The 18,765-nt window shown below is 36.9% G+C and overlaps 1 protein-coding gene across 1 annotated transcript in view; it reads right to left on the reverse strand.

Annotated features, from left to right (window-relative positions):
- The window catches only part of LOC134679297 (basement membrane-specific heparan sulfate proteoglycan core protein), a 181,665-nt gene that overhangs the window by 119,495 nt on the left and 43,405 nt on the right, over positions 1–18,765 (reverse strand). Inside the window, exons 2-9 of the mRNA XM_063538194.1 lie at positions 17,989–18,124; positions 16,684–16,762; positions 14,712–14,779; positions 13,798–13,978; positions 10,742–10,914; positions 9,883–10,008; positions 9,682–9,786; positions 7,953–8,069 (exon numbers count right to left, since the gene is read on the reverse strand). Of these exons, the coding sequence (XP_063394264.1) occupies positions 7,953–8,069; positions 9,682–9,786; positions 9,883–10,008; positions 10,742–10,914; positions 13,798–13,978; positions 14,712–14,779; positions 16,684–16,762; positions 17,989–18,124 (985 nt within the window). The remainder of the gene's footprint in view (positions 1–7,952; positions 8,070–9,681; positions 9,787–9,882; positions 10,009–10,741; positions 10,915–13,797; positions 13,979–14,711; positions 14,780–16,683; positions 16,763–17,988; positions 18,125–18,765) is intronic.

Below are 18,765 nucleotides of genomic sequence, written 5' to 3' on the forward strand. Positions count from 1 at the left end.
AAAGAAATAAATGAATTAACTTGTCAATTAGTAAGGCGGTACGATTAATTAAGGTTACCGGTTACTTTCCATCCAAGTCGTCTCGGATATGGGTATATGAATAATATGGTATCAATGCATTCAGTATGATGTTCCATGGTAGATGACAAGCGCCAAATTGGTGGGGTTAGGAAGGGAACGGAAACATCATAAATCATAAGTCATTAAGTCGGCGGTACAAAGATTTTGTTTTTCTTTAAAATTTGCCATGTGAAGCTGTGAAAGGGCTTTCTGAGTGGACAACAAATAGATATAGCATACATTTTCACTACTTGGTCTAACAAATTATTAAAAAAAAACATCAAAAAATGTTCTAAGTTTAATTTGAACTGCTGTAAATTGAAAACAAATGAATGGATTATTCCAAAATACGTACCATCGCCCACACTGTTAACTTGACCTTAATCGGTGGACCTTAAAATGCCTATTGTAATAAGGTCCACTGATGTACAGTTAGGAGTGTAGCTGTTTGTACTATGTGCCTCTGAATATTCTTTACATATTATATTGATTAAAAATAATTAACCAGGTAGGTATATCAAAAAATAAAATAAGTAGGTACCTACATTCATTTGATTAACAGGATAATTTTGTTTTACAGGAAACTGTAAAAATACTTTTTTTTATTACTGGAAACGTAAATAGCGCATTCCTTCATATACCGGGTGTGGCCTGTAATATGAGCAAAAAATTTTACTGTAGGCTGTAACTTCTCATACTGATCAACATTTGTTCAGCGACTTTTGAAAATTACTTGTACTTTGATTTTTAATAAACTTTAAAGGTTATTCAAAGACGCAATGTATTGCGAATTTTGTTATGTTTAAGGCTTTACAAGCAATGTCAATCACAATGATATGGCGTGGCGATGGCGTCCATTGAAGATTATATTTATTATGTATGAAAAATAGGGAGTCTAAATACTTCATAATTTTTAAAAGTTGTTGAACAAAAGTGTCACCGTTTGAGGAGTGCAATCTATGTTTTAATTATTTGCTCATGTTACAGGCCACACCCGGTAAATGCAAGATACAAAACCAATACTAATCCTCTTTTATATGACTAACAGCTTAATACTTTTTAAATAGAATAAAATCGTAGACTAGTAAGTGACCGCGATGTCACCACGCCGAGATGTACGTGCAGATAAGCACTGGCGCATCGCGCTATAGCGTAGCAAGGAATAATTTTTAAGCACAGTAACGACATGCCATTATAATGAATACAAACTATCGATTGATGACAACACGCAAACCGATGAAACAGTGCTGGAAGGTATTCGATAGTCGAAAGCGATACTTAAATAACATTTTTCTTGCAATTTATCGATAGATTTTGCCTAAACCCCGCAAGGGGGAATTCATAGATAAATTTAGACTTAAATTGTAGGTACTTTGTCTCTGCTTGTAATTATATTGTTTTTGGTATTATGTCACAAAATAAATATATACAAAAAAGAGACATTATATTGTACACACTTTGTCGTTGGTTGATACGAGTATCTAATACGGGGAGGTAAACGGGCCCATATGTCTTGACGATATACCGGGTGTGGCCTGTAATATGAGCAAAAATTTGACTGTAGGCTGTACTCCTCATACTGACCAACATATGTTCAGCGACTTTTAAAAATAACTTGTGGTTTGATTTTCAATACACTTTAAAGTTTATTCCAAGACGCAATGTATTGCGAATTTTGTTATGCTTAAGGCGTGACAAGCAACGTCAATCAAAATTATATGGCGTGGCGATGGCGTCCATTGAAAGAAATATTTATTTTGTATGAAAAATAGGGAGTCTAAATACTTCGTAATTGTTTAAAGTTGTTGAACAAAAGTGTCACCGTTTGAGAAGTCCAATCTATGTTTTCATTATTTGCTCATCTTACTGGCCACACCCGGTATATATTCGAAATGCACCTACTAATACAAGCCAATTCATTATCTTCAAAATACACACACAGACACGTATGTGTCGGACTCGCACACATATACACACACACAAAATCATTATTAATCGATACGCTGTTACAAACATACTACCTCACTAAAAAAACTTGGTCTAAACGATGCATCAAGCTATTCAATTGTCTTATTATGAAAATTAGATTCATATCTTTTATAAAACTTTATGTAATTTGTCATTTGAGTCGAGTGATGGCATAATGGCATAGAAATTATTTTGGCTTACTGTACCGCTGTTTAACGAACAACGGTCATGATTGTCATGAAGTAGCAATTCTAATATCAGTAATATCACCCTTATAGTTTCAAGTATTTGGACCACTTTCTTATGTAAAATATTAATATTAGGACCAGAAAAATATATAATTTTTATTAATAAAACACTGTATACAAAACAGTATACAAAACCTCGCATTGGAGGTTCATTAGCGATTTATTTGCGTGTTTTAATATACCTGGGTACGGATAAAAAGTATTTAACACTAACGAATGGAACGTTTATTTTAGATTAACAATTAAAGGGATAGGTACCTATGCAATATACTCTCGTAAAATGGTAGGAACGTTATCTTGACGTGGAATGATAAAAATCCAAATTAATATAAATAAACATCCGTTGCTGTAAATATAATATTTGTAACTATCAATAAAGTAAGATATGTAATAAATACATCCCGGGTGGGCTTTATTTAGTTGAACGAACGACGTTGGGCCAACAGCAACGCTAATATTTTAAAAATACGGAAAAGTAATAGAGAATAGGATTTTTGACTTGTCAGCACTTGTGCAGCGACACGCAGGCTTCGATGCGAGGCACTTGCCTGCCACTTGACCCCGTTCATACACTATTCTTAATTTCCCTTTTAGTCTAAAGGATTTCTTAGGGGAGGCATAATATGAGATTTTTTATGCATAGGTACATCTTACATTCACACGACTGCACACCAGTACTCTCCAATTGTTAAAGATTTTTTACGTTTTTGCGAATCAAACATGCAATAGGTAGCTTATTAATCGCTTTATTATTACTTAGGTACTTAATTTTACAGTCCATTGGTGTTAGCTGTAATGCTGTGTAAAAATTTGATTTCAATAAATATCAATATCAATATCTGACAGCATTGCAGGTTTAAATTATTAAACCGCGATTAGAATACGATCGATCATATGTCGTTTTTGAATTAATACATGAAATCAGTCGGATGGACAGAGTCGCACTTTAAGGGTTGTTTTGTAAGAAATTACCTTTTTGGTACGAAATCCTAAAAGGTACAATATTTGCCGTGGACCACGTTAGCCAAATCTCGCTTACCCCCTCGTTGTACTCGTACCTATTGTAAATACTTTTATTAAATGAATTTTAACTGTATAATTATATATTATTATGTATTAATGTATGATATATTATTATCTATTAATAATGTATGAACTACTCTAGTGAGTTATTAGTCATTTTATTTCTATATTATTCAGAATATGCTGATTTAATTTCTGCTAATGAAAGGCTTAGTTTACTATATTTCCTGGTAATTGGTTATAAATTGCGGCATCTTCTTGATTAAATATCAAGATGGATTTTTTCAATAATTAGTTCTCGATAACCGCAGTAATACGTCATTTGCGTTCCATAGGTAGTATATATTTTTAAAACTGATTTGTGTTTTATATTATTATTAAGTATTTTCCGGATAAGAATGTACGTGTAATATAATATGAAATTTGGCATGCCGCAATACGGCATGTCTTTATAAAATGAAAGCGTAACTTCGATTGTATGAAAAGGTGAAATCAACGGCTCTGTACTAGCGACTCTCAATAAATAGGTACTTTCCATGGAAACTATTTAACGCTATGCTCAATTTTTTTTACAAAAATACGAGAGTAGGTGCCGCAATAAGGCAAAGTACAGGCAAGCTACGACGTCAGGAGTGGCCAACTATAAAACTCTTTGCAGTAATTACAGAAGCGCTTTAGCATAAAACGGTCAAGGCTATGCAGATCTAGCTTAGCTTACATATTAAATTACGTATACGTACGCTGTTTGTTACTTTTTACAGAATACTTACAGTAAAATCTATATTTTCAAGAATATACCAATCTTTGTACGACTACAAACTTGTTCATAAAATAATTCTAAATGTCAATTATGGACATTATGGTCTTAAAGCTGTAACTTTACTAAATGATGCATCCCGAGAGCATATGCGGGAGTAAAATACTATAAACAAACTGCAAATGAGTCAGTTATATTTGAAGAGTTCCTTTGATTTTTCCAGGGCCAGTCATCAGATCCTGAATCAAGACTAAGTCAGCATTTCTGATTTAATGACAATGGTATCAACGAAAAATATTTTGAGAAATCGATTCACGCGTCTTTGAAATTTAACATGCATATTAAATGGATCCCGACGAATTATTTGGCTATTCATTTGCATCAAGCCCTCAATATGTCTGTTTCGAATCACTGTAAGTTCCCGACAATTAAAATTAACTCGCAGGAATGTGACTTGCGTAGCCAACAGACCAATTCATTGTAATCAGTTGCTCCGAGCGAGACTTAACGAGAAGTAATCTTTGATAACCATAACATCGTGGCTATTACTTAACAGGAACACACCGTCATACTCGTAATCATGATGTGATGCATTACCTACGCTACGCATAGTTTAAAGTAGATATCATCATTTAACGTAAACGATAATTTTACGCTTACGCTTGTCAATTGTTGCCCACTCGTATTTTTTAAACGTAGATTTTTTTCCCTCTAGGTACAGATAAAAAAAGATCCACCTTATTATAGAAGGAATCATAAATAATTGACAACAGTATTTATGTATTTTCTATACTAACGACATTGACAATGTACCTACCTATGGTGCTAAGTATTTTAGATAACTACTTATAACATAAAGCTTTAAGACAAAGGGCGAAATGTCACTCGCAAAAAAACAATGATAGCCGAAGCGTTTAATAATCTTACTGCCGTATTCGAACTTCAAGATATCCTCAAGAGACGACACGTACTAGATCCATTCTAGATACGTTATAGTTTAGATATCAACTAGTTCTCTTTTGCAGCGCAATTCGGGCAACCAATGTCACTTTTACGTTAGATAGAGTAAGATATCTATTAAATGTGAATTGGATCTCTAAGTCATATCCTGTGGAAATCGTTCAAGAGTATCTCCAGAATCGCGCAAATGTCAATTTTGACAGGTTAGATCTTAAACATATCGTTAACGTATCTAGGTGATGTCTAAAAGATAATCTAATAGATGTCTATTTCAAAATCCGAATCGAGTCCTTAATCTGGAATTTAGCTTAATCTGATCTGATCTAATTGGTACCTATTTAATAGACAAAGAAAGAAAGAAAGTAAAAGCTCATAATGCCAAGTGATGTTCATATACCTATTAATTACATATATAAAAAATTGTATGCAATGGGTTTTAGATGTGAACAAAACTAAAGTAGGTACCTTCATATGAGTACCTACAGAAGAATTCCAACCTACAGTCCTACATCCTAACCGTAATACGAAGAATGTTTAAGTCATCATAATAAACACATCGTGGGCAAGAGATAATGTCTTTACAACGCGCTGTTAGTGGTCATGTATTATTTATATATTTTTGCTGTGTACTTATAATTTATATACGACATCAGAAAGTACTAACAGCAGAAATAAAAGAGACAGTGATCGTAGTGCGGACTAGGTACCTAATATCGGTATCAATTACCCCATCACCCGCTGGTTTTACCAGTGGAATCACTTAACGCTCAACACAGGGCGGCTTGGGGCGAGCTGCCGGCTGTTGGGGATTTATTCCCTTTTCCTATGAAGGGAAACTTTTTTTTAGAATAACTGATATCTTTGGCAATGACGAAAGTAAGTCACATCTTAAGCAAGAAGAGGCAAATTCAAATTAATTACTATTACTCGCCACGCCGAAAGCGAACTGTTCACTAGTGTACCTGTTATTTATAACTCATTAAGAGCTTGCACTACTTGCGAACTGAAGTGCTAGTTATACGGGTCAACTATCCGTACTGCGTGAACGAATAAAACAGCAACAAGTAAGCGGTGCGTTCAAAAATGTACCTTCAAGCGGATGCGGTCAACTCACTCGCGCGTGCAAGACACTCGAGTTACTATCTCCCACAGTAATTCATACTCACTTTAAGCGTGGACCAAAATTAAGTATAAACAAATATTTAATGCCTAACCATAGCATAAAGATGAATCATGAAGCATGGTTACCAAACATGATGCTAGTATAATGGCGTCAAGTACGCATAAACAGTTAAATATGAGCTCAGAATTGATATGATTAAAACACTTGAGAATCATGCGTCCGCCCACAGACCGCACTTCACATTCCAACACAGCTTTATGTCATACTACACTCGTAACGCAGTAGTAAGTAGCGTTGCTTCGTTTCTTAATAGACCTTTATTATTTTCTGTAAATATTAACCGTGGATTCGTCTACCTACTTATAATTAGTAGTACATTACGATACAAGTACGAAAAATAGGGAATTCGCAACGAGTGGCGATAAATTGATTCACGACCGAAGGGAGTACTTTAAAGCAACTCGAGTTACGTGTATTGTACGTTTTACAGTATGTACGTAATGGCCCTTTAAATTATCGACATAGACATACCAAATGTAGGTACCGTAAACTTATTTACGTTGCGATATGCGATATAGATAGTAGTAGGGCTAAGTGTTCCAGCTGCGAACACATCCACTGCAGGACACAGTCCTTTCCCAAATACTTCCCAAGTTATTATATGCTGCCCTCATTTACCAAATTAGTCTATCAGGCACAAAAGATACTTATGTACCTACTCATAATTTTTTTTAAACTTATTGTTATTGCTCAAACAACTATCAAAATGTGCTACCGGTATAAACTGCTATTTCATAATGCACTTGAATGTTATTGAACTCCACTCGAGATTTAAGTGGTGATACCATTTAGGTAGACTTTTTATACTGACGGATAATGATTGATGAACACCTGCCTAGGTGTCCATGGAACTCGATATCTACCGGTTTGCCCGATTTAATATAATTTAACACATTATCAACGAACGTTATAGTCCTTAACCTGTCCTGTCCCACGAGCATTGAGTTAAATGAAAGTTGCTTTAATAATGTACATATGGCCCTATCCTTTTTGTCCCGGATTTGAGCCAGAGAGACAGGTTAAGGGACTGCAATGCTAAATGTGTGTTATGTAGTTTACTAACGGTAACAGTCAGCATCAATAGTAATGGATAAAGCGATGTCCTCAAAGTATCTGCCACCTTAAATACTTTTCCAAATAGGGAAATATCTTTCGCTCGCTATAACATTTGCTTCCAAAAATATCTATGACAGTCTAATATTTCTACATTTAAAGACATCCCTTTTTGAAAGTTATCAGAGAATGTAGATACTTTTGACCCGCAGTCTGATCCGCTACTTTTAATGCTGACGTACTCGTAGTACATATTTCGTGTTTAAGCTTCTGCTTGCCTATGAATGATTTTGCTGTTCCACCGCGAAGATATAAATATATCGCACACTTGAGTTTGAATAGCGGTTAAGTACCGGAGAATACACACTAAATTCTTGACGCAGCATAGCATTGCTTAGAGGCAGTTTGACTTCGTTTATATCGATCACTTGAGATACAATTTATTAAGGCCCTTCAGCTAAAAGCGATGAAAAGTTACACTTACTCGCTTTCGTATGTCTATCTGGATGTCTTCCTCTTCGGTTTCCATTTTTCAACCCATTTTCATTGAATTTGGTGAGTAAGTTCGTTAAATATATACGTAAAAAAAGACTAGAGCCTCTACTATAAGTACCTACTATTTGAAGTCCCTTTGAAGATTAACTATGTTGAGGTAATGTTTTTTTGTATTTATTTCTATTTATAAAGAAAAGGGACTTACCTATCGATGGACAATTCTGCTCATCCAATCCGTCATCGCAATCGTTATGGCCATCGCAACGTTTTGTCACCGACACGCAGCGTGTGTTGTCACATGTCAGTTCATCAATGTGGCATTCTGAAACCAAAAGTGTGGTTACACTGGCTGGTAGTTTATATTTATTAGGGGGGTTAAGGTAAGGAGTAAACTCTCTTATGAGAGAACAGGTGAAAATTGTCCAGCTGTCAGCCATAAATAACAGTTCCAAATCTCTCCAGAGTGGCGCTAGAGTAGCTATACCTAGGACATGAACTATTTAGCCAATAAAAAACTTAGCCGTTACTGATGGCAAAGAACGAAGTGGGAAGTAAATATTCTAGGTATTGTGGCGCCACCTATATTTAAGGTTTTTTGGCGGACACTTTCATTATACAGAGTGTTCTCCTTGTTTAACTAAGTCTTTTTTTCTTAAGCCCGACTCATGTTTTACTGCAAACTTCTTGTTTTCTCGTAATCTACAAAAATGATGATGATGAAGAACTAAAAGCATTCGTTGCTTTGTCGAGGAAATTGTCAATTGTATACTATTATAGAAAAAAAAACGATTGTTGACGGAATTTTCCGTATGACGGATTTAGCCGCATTGACCTTATTTTGTGTTTTTATTTAAATTTTAGTCTCAGTGCTGTAGTTTTGTAGATTAGGGAGGAAATGGTCCTCTTTTCTTAAATATTTTGTAAACTATTTATCTTACACGTATAAAAAAATATATTTGAGATTATCACAATGAGCCCTTTCATTTAATATTATATTATTTATATATACCACAATATGGTTTGCAAATATTTTGTTTTTTCATTTACCATTTAATGAATTATAAAGATAATGACCACTATTAAGTGGTCATTAAGTTTAAAATTCATTTATTTAAGTTACTTGATCGTTTTAGGGTCACAAACTAAAATGTGTTCCTACCAAATTTCAACTTTATTGGTCCAGTAGTTTAGGAGCAAATAGGCTATGACAGATGGGCAGACAAAAGCACGAGTGATCGTATAAACTTTCCCATTTTTCCTTACGTACGGAACCCTAATAATGCCGTTATTAGGCAGTATGTCACAATTTCAATGTAATTCAGAGATCCAAAATAACGCTCAGGTGTATTGAACAGACCCTTAATCACGTGTTTTTGGTTTTTTATCTGTAATTTCTCTGATGTTATATCAGTACTTAAATATTAAACTAAAATCAACATTCCACGAGTGTAATACTTCCTTCATTACTTTGCCAGTATATGGCTAAGACGTAGTCTTAAATAGTTATCGGTTGCAGAAGAGATGACATCTCTTCTTTTTTTACATTGTAAACTCCAAAAAATTATATTTCTAATTTTACACTGAATGCCTATCTGTACAGTCGCCATCAGATATATCGGAGCGGCCAAGGCGCTCACAAATATCTGATCACGCCTCTATTGTCAAGGCGTTAGAGCGCGTGTTCAGATATTGTGACCACCTTGGCCGCTCCGATATATATGATGGTGACTGTACATACATTATGCGATAACACTAACATTTGACAATCCAGTTACCATAAACCATATGGCGTCCTACAGCGTCATCTAATTCAGCTGCCAAATTAGGGGATACAAAGTTTACTATTCTATACTCTACCTCTGTGGTGAAAAGTAATCGTTTTTTCTCAATATTTCTTACTGTTCAATTAGATGTATTTATTTCCAATATCTTACCTGCATTTGAAGATGACTCGTCTGGGTTCACTGCAGAACTGGGTCTCTCGGTTTCAGGAAGCGGCAGATTTTCTTCACCTCTAGGTATTTCATTAATGGAATCGTCTTTTTGCGGTCATAGAAAAAAAAATATTAAAAAACATAAAGAAATAAATGCAAAAATATATTGTATAGAAATAAATGATGAATAAACTTGTATACCCGACGGACAGCCGGCCTCGTCAGCGCCATCTGAGCAGTCTTTGACGCCGTTGCAGCGTGTGTAGCCCGGGTGGCACGCTCCGCCGTCGCAGCGGACCCAGTCGTCCGGGCACGACTCATTTGATGCTACGTAACATATATTCAAATGTATATGTAAACTTATTTATAGGCTAGAGTGCCTAGAGTACATATAGTACAATATTATTACGTGTTACTAAGTCCACTTGTCTAATATTGTTGTTTTTATTGATGTTAGTGAAGAACAAAACGTGTTAAGTTGTCCATATTACATGAGATTTCTGCAGTGATTTTCTCAAAGTAATTGAAGTATTACTATTTCCATAGTGTATCTTTTCATGAAATTACTTGCTTGGGTTTTGTGTATGCTAAGAAATAAAATTCATAACAATATTGTTAACAAAAACAGAATATGAAAACTAAAACCATAAATAAACACGAATGAACCTGCAATATTAAAATACTTTACCTTCTTACTACCTCAATACATTCTGATAATCAATTCCGCTCTCCAAATTTTACCGGACCTGGTAAGCTGCTGTACTCGGTGTGCCGCTTATTTTGTAAGTAACATAGCATGCAAATCTGCACGTAGATCTAGTGCGAGCACGACATCGCTATATTGTGTGCTGTATCGCTTACACACTAGGGGCCACTTGCTCCATCCCACTAACCCGGGGTTAAGCGGTTTAACCGTCAACCCAGTGTCAAATTGTACTGGTAACCATGGCAACTCCAGGTTTAACTAGTTAACCCCGGGTTAGTGGAATGGTGCAAGTGGGCCTAGAGCGGTGTGTGTTAAACTCGAGCAATGAGGCTGTCGCCAGTATTGTATACAGACCTGGGTCGACGTTAGTGGCGCTAAAGTCCGCTTCGCTAACCACCACACCCTCCAGCGAGCGGCGGTTGTGGATGTGATCCTGGAGGATCCTGGCGATCTTGTCCATGTCGTAATAACCCGTTGTTACGATGTCCAGCGTCACCTTGCATGAGAAGTCGTCAGTGGCTCGAGATCTGGAACGATAGGTATTTATTTTAATTTTTAACTAGCAGAAACGTCTGCGAACGATGTTATTAAGCTTAGAATAAATTTAAAAGTTGAAATATTACTGTCTTGGGTGAGACTTGAACTCACGGCCTCTGGTGGAAAGATTTGCTGGCTATGGATGATGGTCGGGTGGCTCAGATGGCAGAGCGCTGGAGTATCGATCCAGAGGCCGTGAGTTCAAGTCTCACCCAAGACAGTAATTTTTCCAGTTTTAAATTTATTCTAGGTATTTATTTGTTATGCAAATGTACGAAGTAAATGTAGTAAAATACAATTGCAAGCTGTAATCTTGAGCGTTGCGAGAGTTTCAAGACGCATTTCTCGTCAACACGACAAGTGCTATAGTGTTTTTAAAACACGAAGGATACGGTGACATTGACGTTTCAGACTAATCCTTATTTAACAAAAATAACGTGAATATCAAAAGGAAGTAGCTTAGAATATCTCTTTATTATAGACACAATATTATAAAAATAAAAAAGATACATTTTAATTAGTCGTACTTGTAGCACGTGAACTGTGGCGTTGTGTAAACAAAAGATTTCCTTTGACAAGATTGGTCTTCAGGACCCCAAGGATGGATTTAAAAAGTGGAGCCACCAAGATTTTTGATGTAAATTTTTAGAGTTGGAGGGGGGGGGGACTCGCACCTTCATCTTGATATATAATAATGGTATATTATAAACTACTAAAGTCAAGTTTACTGCTGGAATTTTTAAGTTTTATTTCAAAAATCATCCCATAACGCTACGTCTTACGTAGGCGAACAACGCGCGAACGCGGCGCGGCGCGGCGCGGCGAAAGCGGCCGCCGCCGCGCCGCCTGACATTCGCGTGCAAATCGCGCCGCACCGCGTTCGCAACGAGATCGCTTACGTAGGACACTTCTATGGGCATCAAAGGATTGATTTCGCCGCGCCGCGCCGCGCCGCGTTCGCGCGTTGTTCGCCTACGTAAGACGTAGCGTAAGGGTGTGAAAAGGGAGGCGGACATTTGTAAGCGAATCGATAACCGGTGATCCGATTGAAATGAAATCTACGTCTATCTTTGATTTACTTGACAATGATACCAAACTTCACATGGAACCTAAACTTGAACAATTATTAACCTCAGACGTCGCTGACACTGCAAACCCCTCGCACGGGGGGTGCGAGGGGTTTGCAGTGTCAGCCTGCGTTAAAAATATTTGTGACTCCACTCCACTTCTTAACACGAAGATTAATTCTGCCATATTTTGTTCAACGCCGTATTTGACCTTTTTCAGTGTGTTTTCTGTAACAGGAGCAATAAATTAAACTGTAGGCTGTACTCCTCAAACTGACCAACATTTGTTCAGCAACCTTTGAAAATAACTCATGGTTCGATTTTTATTACACTTTAAAGTTTATTCTAAGACGCAATGTATTGCAAATTTTGTTGTGTTAAAATCGTGACAAGTAACGTCAAACACACTAATGTCAGCGTACATTGAAGGCAATATTCATTTTGTATGAAAAAGAGGAAGTCTAAAGGATTCATAATTTTTAAAACTTGCTGAACAAATGTTGGTCAGTTTGAGGAGTACAGCCTTTAGTTTAACTTATTGCTCCTGTTACAGGAAGCACCCTGTATATAGTAGAGATGCCCCGAATAGTGAATTTGGCCGAATACCGAATATTCGGCATGACATGCGGACATTTTGAGTCACAATTATTATGAAAAAACTGTTCGCCAACAAAGCACAACGTTTGCTAAGACATAATTTTATGTTAAACAGTATTAATGAATTTAGTAGAGTCCATCAAATCAGACTCATAATAAGAATAAAATATTTTATAATCAACGAATGCTCAAAAATATGCCTTCTTATTTATCTACTTTCCAAGAAAACATTTTAAATTTTAAGTATACCTAGTTTTTGATTTTTTTTTTTTGTGTAATTTTTCATTTTATGTAATAGTAAGCAACATTCGGCCGAATACCGAATATTCGGCAAAGTGGCCGAATAGGCCGAATACCGAATAGTTGCCGAATATTCGTGGCATCTCTAGGATATAGTTTGTGCAAGTACCACTAAATCTCGTCAAGGTTATTATGTAAAATGGAACTCCATTGCAGTAGCGTTTGACTCTACTTATTGTACAAATCGTTCCGTCACCTGGTAAAATCTTTGCGTCTCGTCTCATTGTGAAGATATGTACTTATAGCGCTGGTAGTCTAGCGGTAATAGCGTGCGACTTTCAATCCGGAGGTCGCAGGTTCAAACCCCGGCTTTACCAATGAGTTTTTCGGAACTTATACTCGTAAGGCCTAGTTTTCCGTTCTGGGTTGGCAGGTCAGATGGCAGTCGCTTTCGTAAAAACTAGTGTCTACGCCAATTCTTGGGAATACTTGTAAAGGACCCCAGGGTCCTATGAGCCGTGGCAAAATGCCGGGATAACGCAATGAAGAAGAGTTTTATAATTAAAAATATAAATCATCGCCTTTGCAGATTTATTCGGAAACGTAATAACTCGCTTCAAATGTGCACTGTGAGAACCCCATAATCGCTTAATGACTTGTGTCAGCGTAACCAAGTACCCATCGACTGTGAAAAACACTAAAAATGTAATAAGTACACAAATAAATTACCGAAATAATCGAAGTGAGGCCAATAGAGTTTAAGTGAGAGAGTAGAAGCAGTCGTTTATTACTCCGAGGCAAGTCTGCGACGGTTTTGATGGCTGACGCAGTGCAAGTGTTATTTATTTATACGTCATAATTAGTTAAAATTAAGTTGATTCTCTTACGCTCGTGACATCTTGAAGTCACGTACACATAGAGAGTGGATTAAAAACGGTTTTTTTTAAAGACGGTATAATTTCAACTTACTGTATCCTAACGAGGCTTGCTCTTTGAGTGCCGGATATTTCTCTGTTTCTGCCTTGTTCTTCGTAAATCTTGTTTACAGCATTGGCCAAGGACTTGGAAAAATTCTGGAACTGCGGCGAGTCTCTGTTGGAGTATTCTTCCTGGTAGGGTTGCATTGCCACGAAGGTAACGCGGAGCGTCTCTGCGAAACATTAATAAAAAAAATATCAGATTTTGTAACCTTATCACTCGATCTGCCTATTCTTTAGCATAATATAAAATAGATGCAAAACTTTTAAATAAAGACTGCGAGCCAATTCGTATAAATTCTCGTCATGTTCTCGTCTTTATCTGTTTTGACATTACTATTGCGCGAAATTATTTGTACATTTCACTCGCACCAACGTATTTAATAAATATACTATATTAACAGTGGCGGAGTTCCCAGTAAGGCACAGTAGGCCCGGGCCTAGGGCGGCGAGATATTAGGGGCGGCAAATTGTGACAAAAAATTCGCTGATGATAACAAAAAAGACTCAAAATTTATCAGGCCTGGCAACGAATTCTCAAAAAAGGTACCTATAGAGGGAAATGCTTGAAACACAATTTTTGACTTTGTACCTAACTTTATTTGGACTATCTAGGAGGTGAACGGTGAACATATCAAAAAATTTTGACTACTAAGTAAAAATGTGTCCCAAGCATTTCCCTCTATAATATATCTTTTCGTTGCCTGATCTAAATGTAGTCAATATGATGGGTGCTGATGCTGAGAAAGGGGCGGCTACAAGGCTTGGGGCCTAGGGCGGCAAAGACTGCAAATCCGCCACTGTATATTAATGTAGGTATGCCAAATTTCTAACAATAAGTGGGCTAGATACTCGTCGCAAAGGCCAAAGTTTATGTTTGGAAAAATGGCTATATTTTATACTCACTTTCTTTCGGTTCCGAGGTGTCCACAGGGACGTGCGCGCCGGAACCATCGCCGTTTTCATCATCGAACCTGAAAAACACGAAAATTATAATTTACATGTGTCATAGCGCTGTCATATTTAAAGAAGTTGTTCTTAAGGCTACCTGCAATAAAGGTTCAATTAGAAATCAAACTTGTCAACAGCTAACAATATTATTATTGTCTCTTGAATAGGGGATATTACTGCAAAACTCTGTGTAGAGGGTGTTACTATCACAATCACAGAGCCTACTGCGAAACACGAAAATCGTAAGTTCGGTTTTTGTCTCTCTATTACTCTCGCATATTCGATCGATAAACAAACCGCCTTGATGCATCAATGTCATAGTGAACACTTGTCAAAATACTGTTTAAGGCCTAGTTTGTATAGGTTACTCTATGGTTTACTAAGTGCACTAGTGCTGCACTCTGGCGGCAGAACAACGAATGCTAGGGCACATATGTATTTTAAATAACTATTCCTAATTTCAAATCCATAGCTTCTTTAGTTCTTCTATATATAGCAATATGACAGACAGACGGACAGAGTCGCACCATAAGGGTTCCTTATGTACCTTTTTGGTACGGTACGGAACCCTAAAAAATTAAAGAACGTAACTTCGATTGTATGTTCTTGTGTCATTAAGAGTAATGGGTCATTCCACCGTTTCGGGTGTTACACTTGAACTCATAAAATAAGGTTTTATTCGATATTGTAACAGGAACTAGGAGGTTATAACTATTGATTCATCTACTACTTTGATAATATTTTCCTTTCCTGTACGCACATTATTAAAGTATAAGAGAAATAACGAGAGAATCACTAAAAAGTAGCTGTTTTGGCGTTACGCAAATTGGCCTATACCTTCTGACCATCAGTACCAAAATGCATAATTAAGCGAATTTTATCAAGTAAGCTCCAGTTTTATTTATGTCAAGTAATAATAGTTAGTATAGTCTACTGAAACACTGAAGTAACACTTAGTATCACTTCTTATTTAATTTACATAAAATAAATTACCTGTTTCGGGTGTTACTCATGGTTCGTTTCGGGTGTTACGAGTACGAAATTAAGACAGATTTATACGAAATTATGGCTCATTTTATTGAAATTATTGCCTTTTTAATAAATTAGATTAAAAATATAAGTAATAAATGGTGAATTATTTTAAAATACATTATCTTAACAATAAAAACTGTTTCTCGAAGATATCATAATTATTTTTCTTTCGATGCGAATATTTCCGAAAATATTCACTTAATCAAAAACTTGTTGATGGTGACACCTATTCATTTTGAAAGATCTATCCAACGACACCCCACATCACAGGATTAAATGCAAAAAAAATAAAAATATTTTTTTTGTACAGGAGCTACCATAAAATAACATTTTTTTTCGGTTTTTTTTTTTGTGACATGAAGGTTCGGTATGTTTTCTATGGAAATAGGTTAGTTTTGACTTCTTAAACCAGTTTTCATTTTTCAACTCTTTGGTAGCGTTTCTTATGGAATGACCCTAATGCCTTAAGGCATTTCTTTGCCAGTCAACTATTCATAAGATTAGCAGCGAATTAGAGATTCACTGGATATTAAATAGTAAAGATATGTGACGTTTTACGGCAAAAGGTACCTTATGGCGGCTGGCGCTTCGTCGCATATCGTCGCAATAATATTGGAGCGGCGTTAACAATAGCGTATGCGCCAACCGCCATAAGGTACCTATACCCGTGTGACGTCACATATCTTTCCTATTTCATATCTAGTGAATCTCTAAGGGCGGATTTAGACGACGCGAGAACTCGCATGCGAGTTTGATACCATTGCGGTTTTTGATCGGTCGGGTGAAGGCGTAACCAACAGTCCACAATGTAACTAAAAGGCATGCGAATTCGCGCGGCGTCTAAGTCAGCCTTTTAATTTTCCGAACCGCGCCGTAGGGCTATGTATGTACTTACGGTACGACGCCAGCAGCTGGGTCGTCCGTGCTAGTGTCCTCGAGGTCCTCCGGCTCCGGCGTAGTGGACGACGATGGAGCTGAAACATTTATTCATTTCTTACATTTTCATCTTCTTACATGATCTTAAATTATTGTAAAAACATGGCTGATTACTATCCAGCGATAGGTAAACATCAACTTACATCAGTGTTTGTATAATTTGTGGATTTCTAATCCTTTGTCTATTGTTATCTATTGTCTATCGTCAAATTAAATCGTAAGTAAATTAGGATTTTATAACCACTTTTAAACCATTTACTAGTTTATATGAATAATAATTCCACGCGACGAATTTGTTCGTTCTCGACATTGTACTTCAAGTAGGAATTGGACGACTTTGTACTTCAAGTAGGACAGTTGGAACAATCACCTTGTACCACCATACTTGTATGGAGCTAAGCAGTGGCGGATTTGCAATCTTTGCCGCCCTAGGCCCCAGACCCTGTAGCCGCCCCTTTCAAGCCCACCCATAATATTTACTACATTTTGAGTTATTTCTTGTTACCATCAGCGAATTTTTTGTAACAATTTGCCGCCCCTAAATATCTTGCCGCCCTAGGCCCGGGCCTACTGTGCCTTAGGGCAAATCCGCCACAGGAGCTAAGCACAAAAAAGTTATTAGAAAAGAACCGCTGATAATAAATAAGAAGGAAAGATTGCAGGCAAGAGAGGAAGAGGAAGGACGAGGATAAGCTACATAACACAAATAAAAGAAAAGGTAGCTGTAATGTCGTATTAAGGAAATCAAGGAGGCGGCCCTGGATAGAGTCAAATGGAGAGAGCTACACCGACAAGAGTCTAACTCTTACGACGAATAAATAACATCGCCATTGCCTTACTTATATAATAAATACGCACAACAAGTCAAAATCATCAATGGCTTTACAAAAGCGGATTTACTTTGAAAATTGCAAATAATAAACTAGAAGTAGACTTATATCGATCGGCTTATGGTCCTTGATTTACCTTTTTGTATTGTTTTGGACCTCCCGTTTTATCGACGCAGATACATGCGTCTTGTTCACGGGTAAAAGAACTAAACTAGAAGTACTTTCTACTGTAAGTAATAGTAAGCATGATGCCTTGGCAATCGTTGCAGTAGCGTGTTGCCAAAGTACCTACGGGTGCTCCTGGTTTACTTAGTATTTAGATATTAGAGATTTTTGAAGCTATCCCGATTATGAAGTTACCCCAATGCAATCTTAACGTATACTAAAATGTTACTTATATTACTAGTTATAATAGTACTTCATCATTTACTTACAGAAAATGTTGAAGAAATCAAACTGCCGTTTTATTCTTGACAGGTGACCGGCGAGACCGCTTTCATGTTCTTTAACCTCAAGGAACTCGTTCGACGCATCTTCCTCACCCTCCCAGTACAGATCCTCGGAGGTCACCTGTAAAGTTATAAAAAAACATTACTAATTATTAAGATAGATTAATGTTATTAACATCCCTCCACAACACGCATAGCTGACGTGGGGGAGAAGACCGCCAGACTGAAGTGGGACTGGGCGGGTCACGTCTCGCGCATGCATCCGGATTGGTGTAGTATAGCCACCAAGTGGATGCCGCAAGAAAAGCGCGGACGTGGCAGGTCCAGACGGAGATGGCGGGACGACTTAGACGCCTTCATCAGTAACTGGCCGGAAAAAGAGTTGTGGAAACCAAGGCCTTTGCCCAGCAGTGGGACAATAGGTATAACAGGCTAATAAAAAAAATGTTATTAAGTTATATCAATGAATAAATAAGAGATCATGACAATATGGGTCAACGGGTAATTAATATCGTGCTATATATAGGCGAATATACAGAATGACGACCTTAATAAGAGTTTAGTGATTGGGCAAAGCCGCCGAACACGCCCCGCCCTTAAAACGTTTCGGCAGCCCCTTTTGGCGCAGATACTTACACGAAAATAACTTTTTACACTCCTAACGCTGTAGGTATTTATTTTACTTTATACAATTCGTAGGTTATGAGTCCCAGACAAAGCCATATATTATTCTTATGAGTCCCAGACAAAGCCATATATTAT

Source organism: Cydia fagiglandana, chromosome Z, assembly GCF_963556715.1.
Source record: "Cydia fagiglandana chromosome Z, ilCydFagi1.1, whole genome shotgun sequence".
NCBI lineage: Eukaryota > Metazoa > Arthropoda > Insecta > Lepidoptera > Tortricidae > Cydia > Cydia fagiglandana.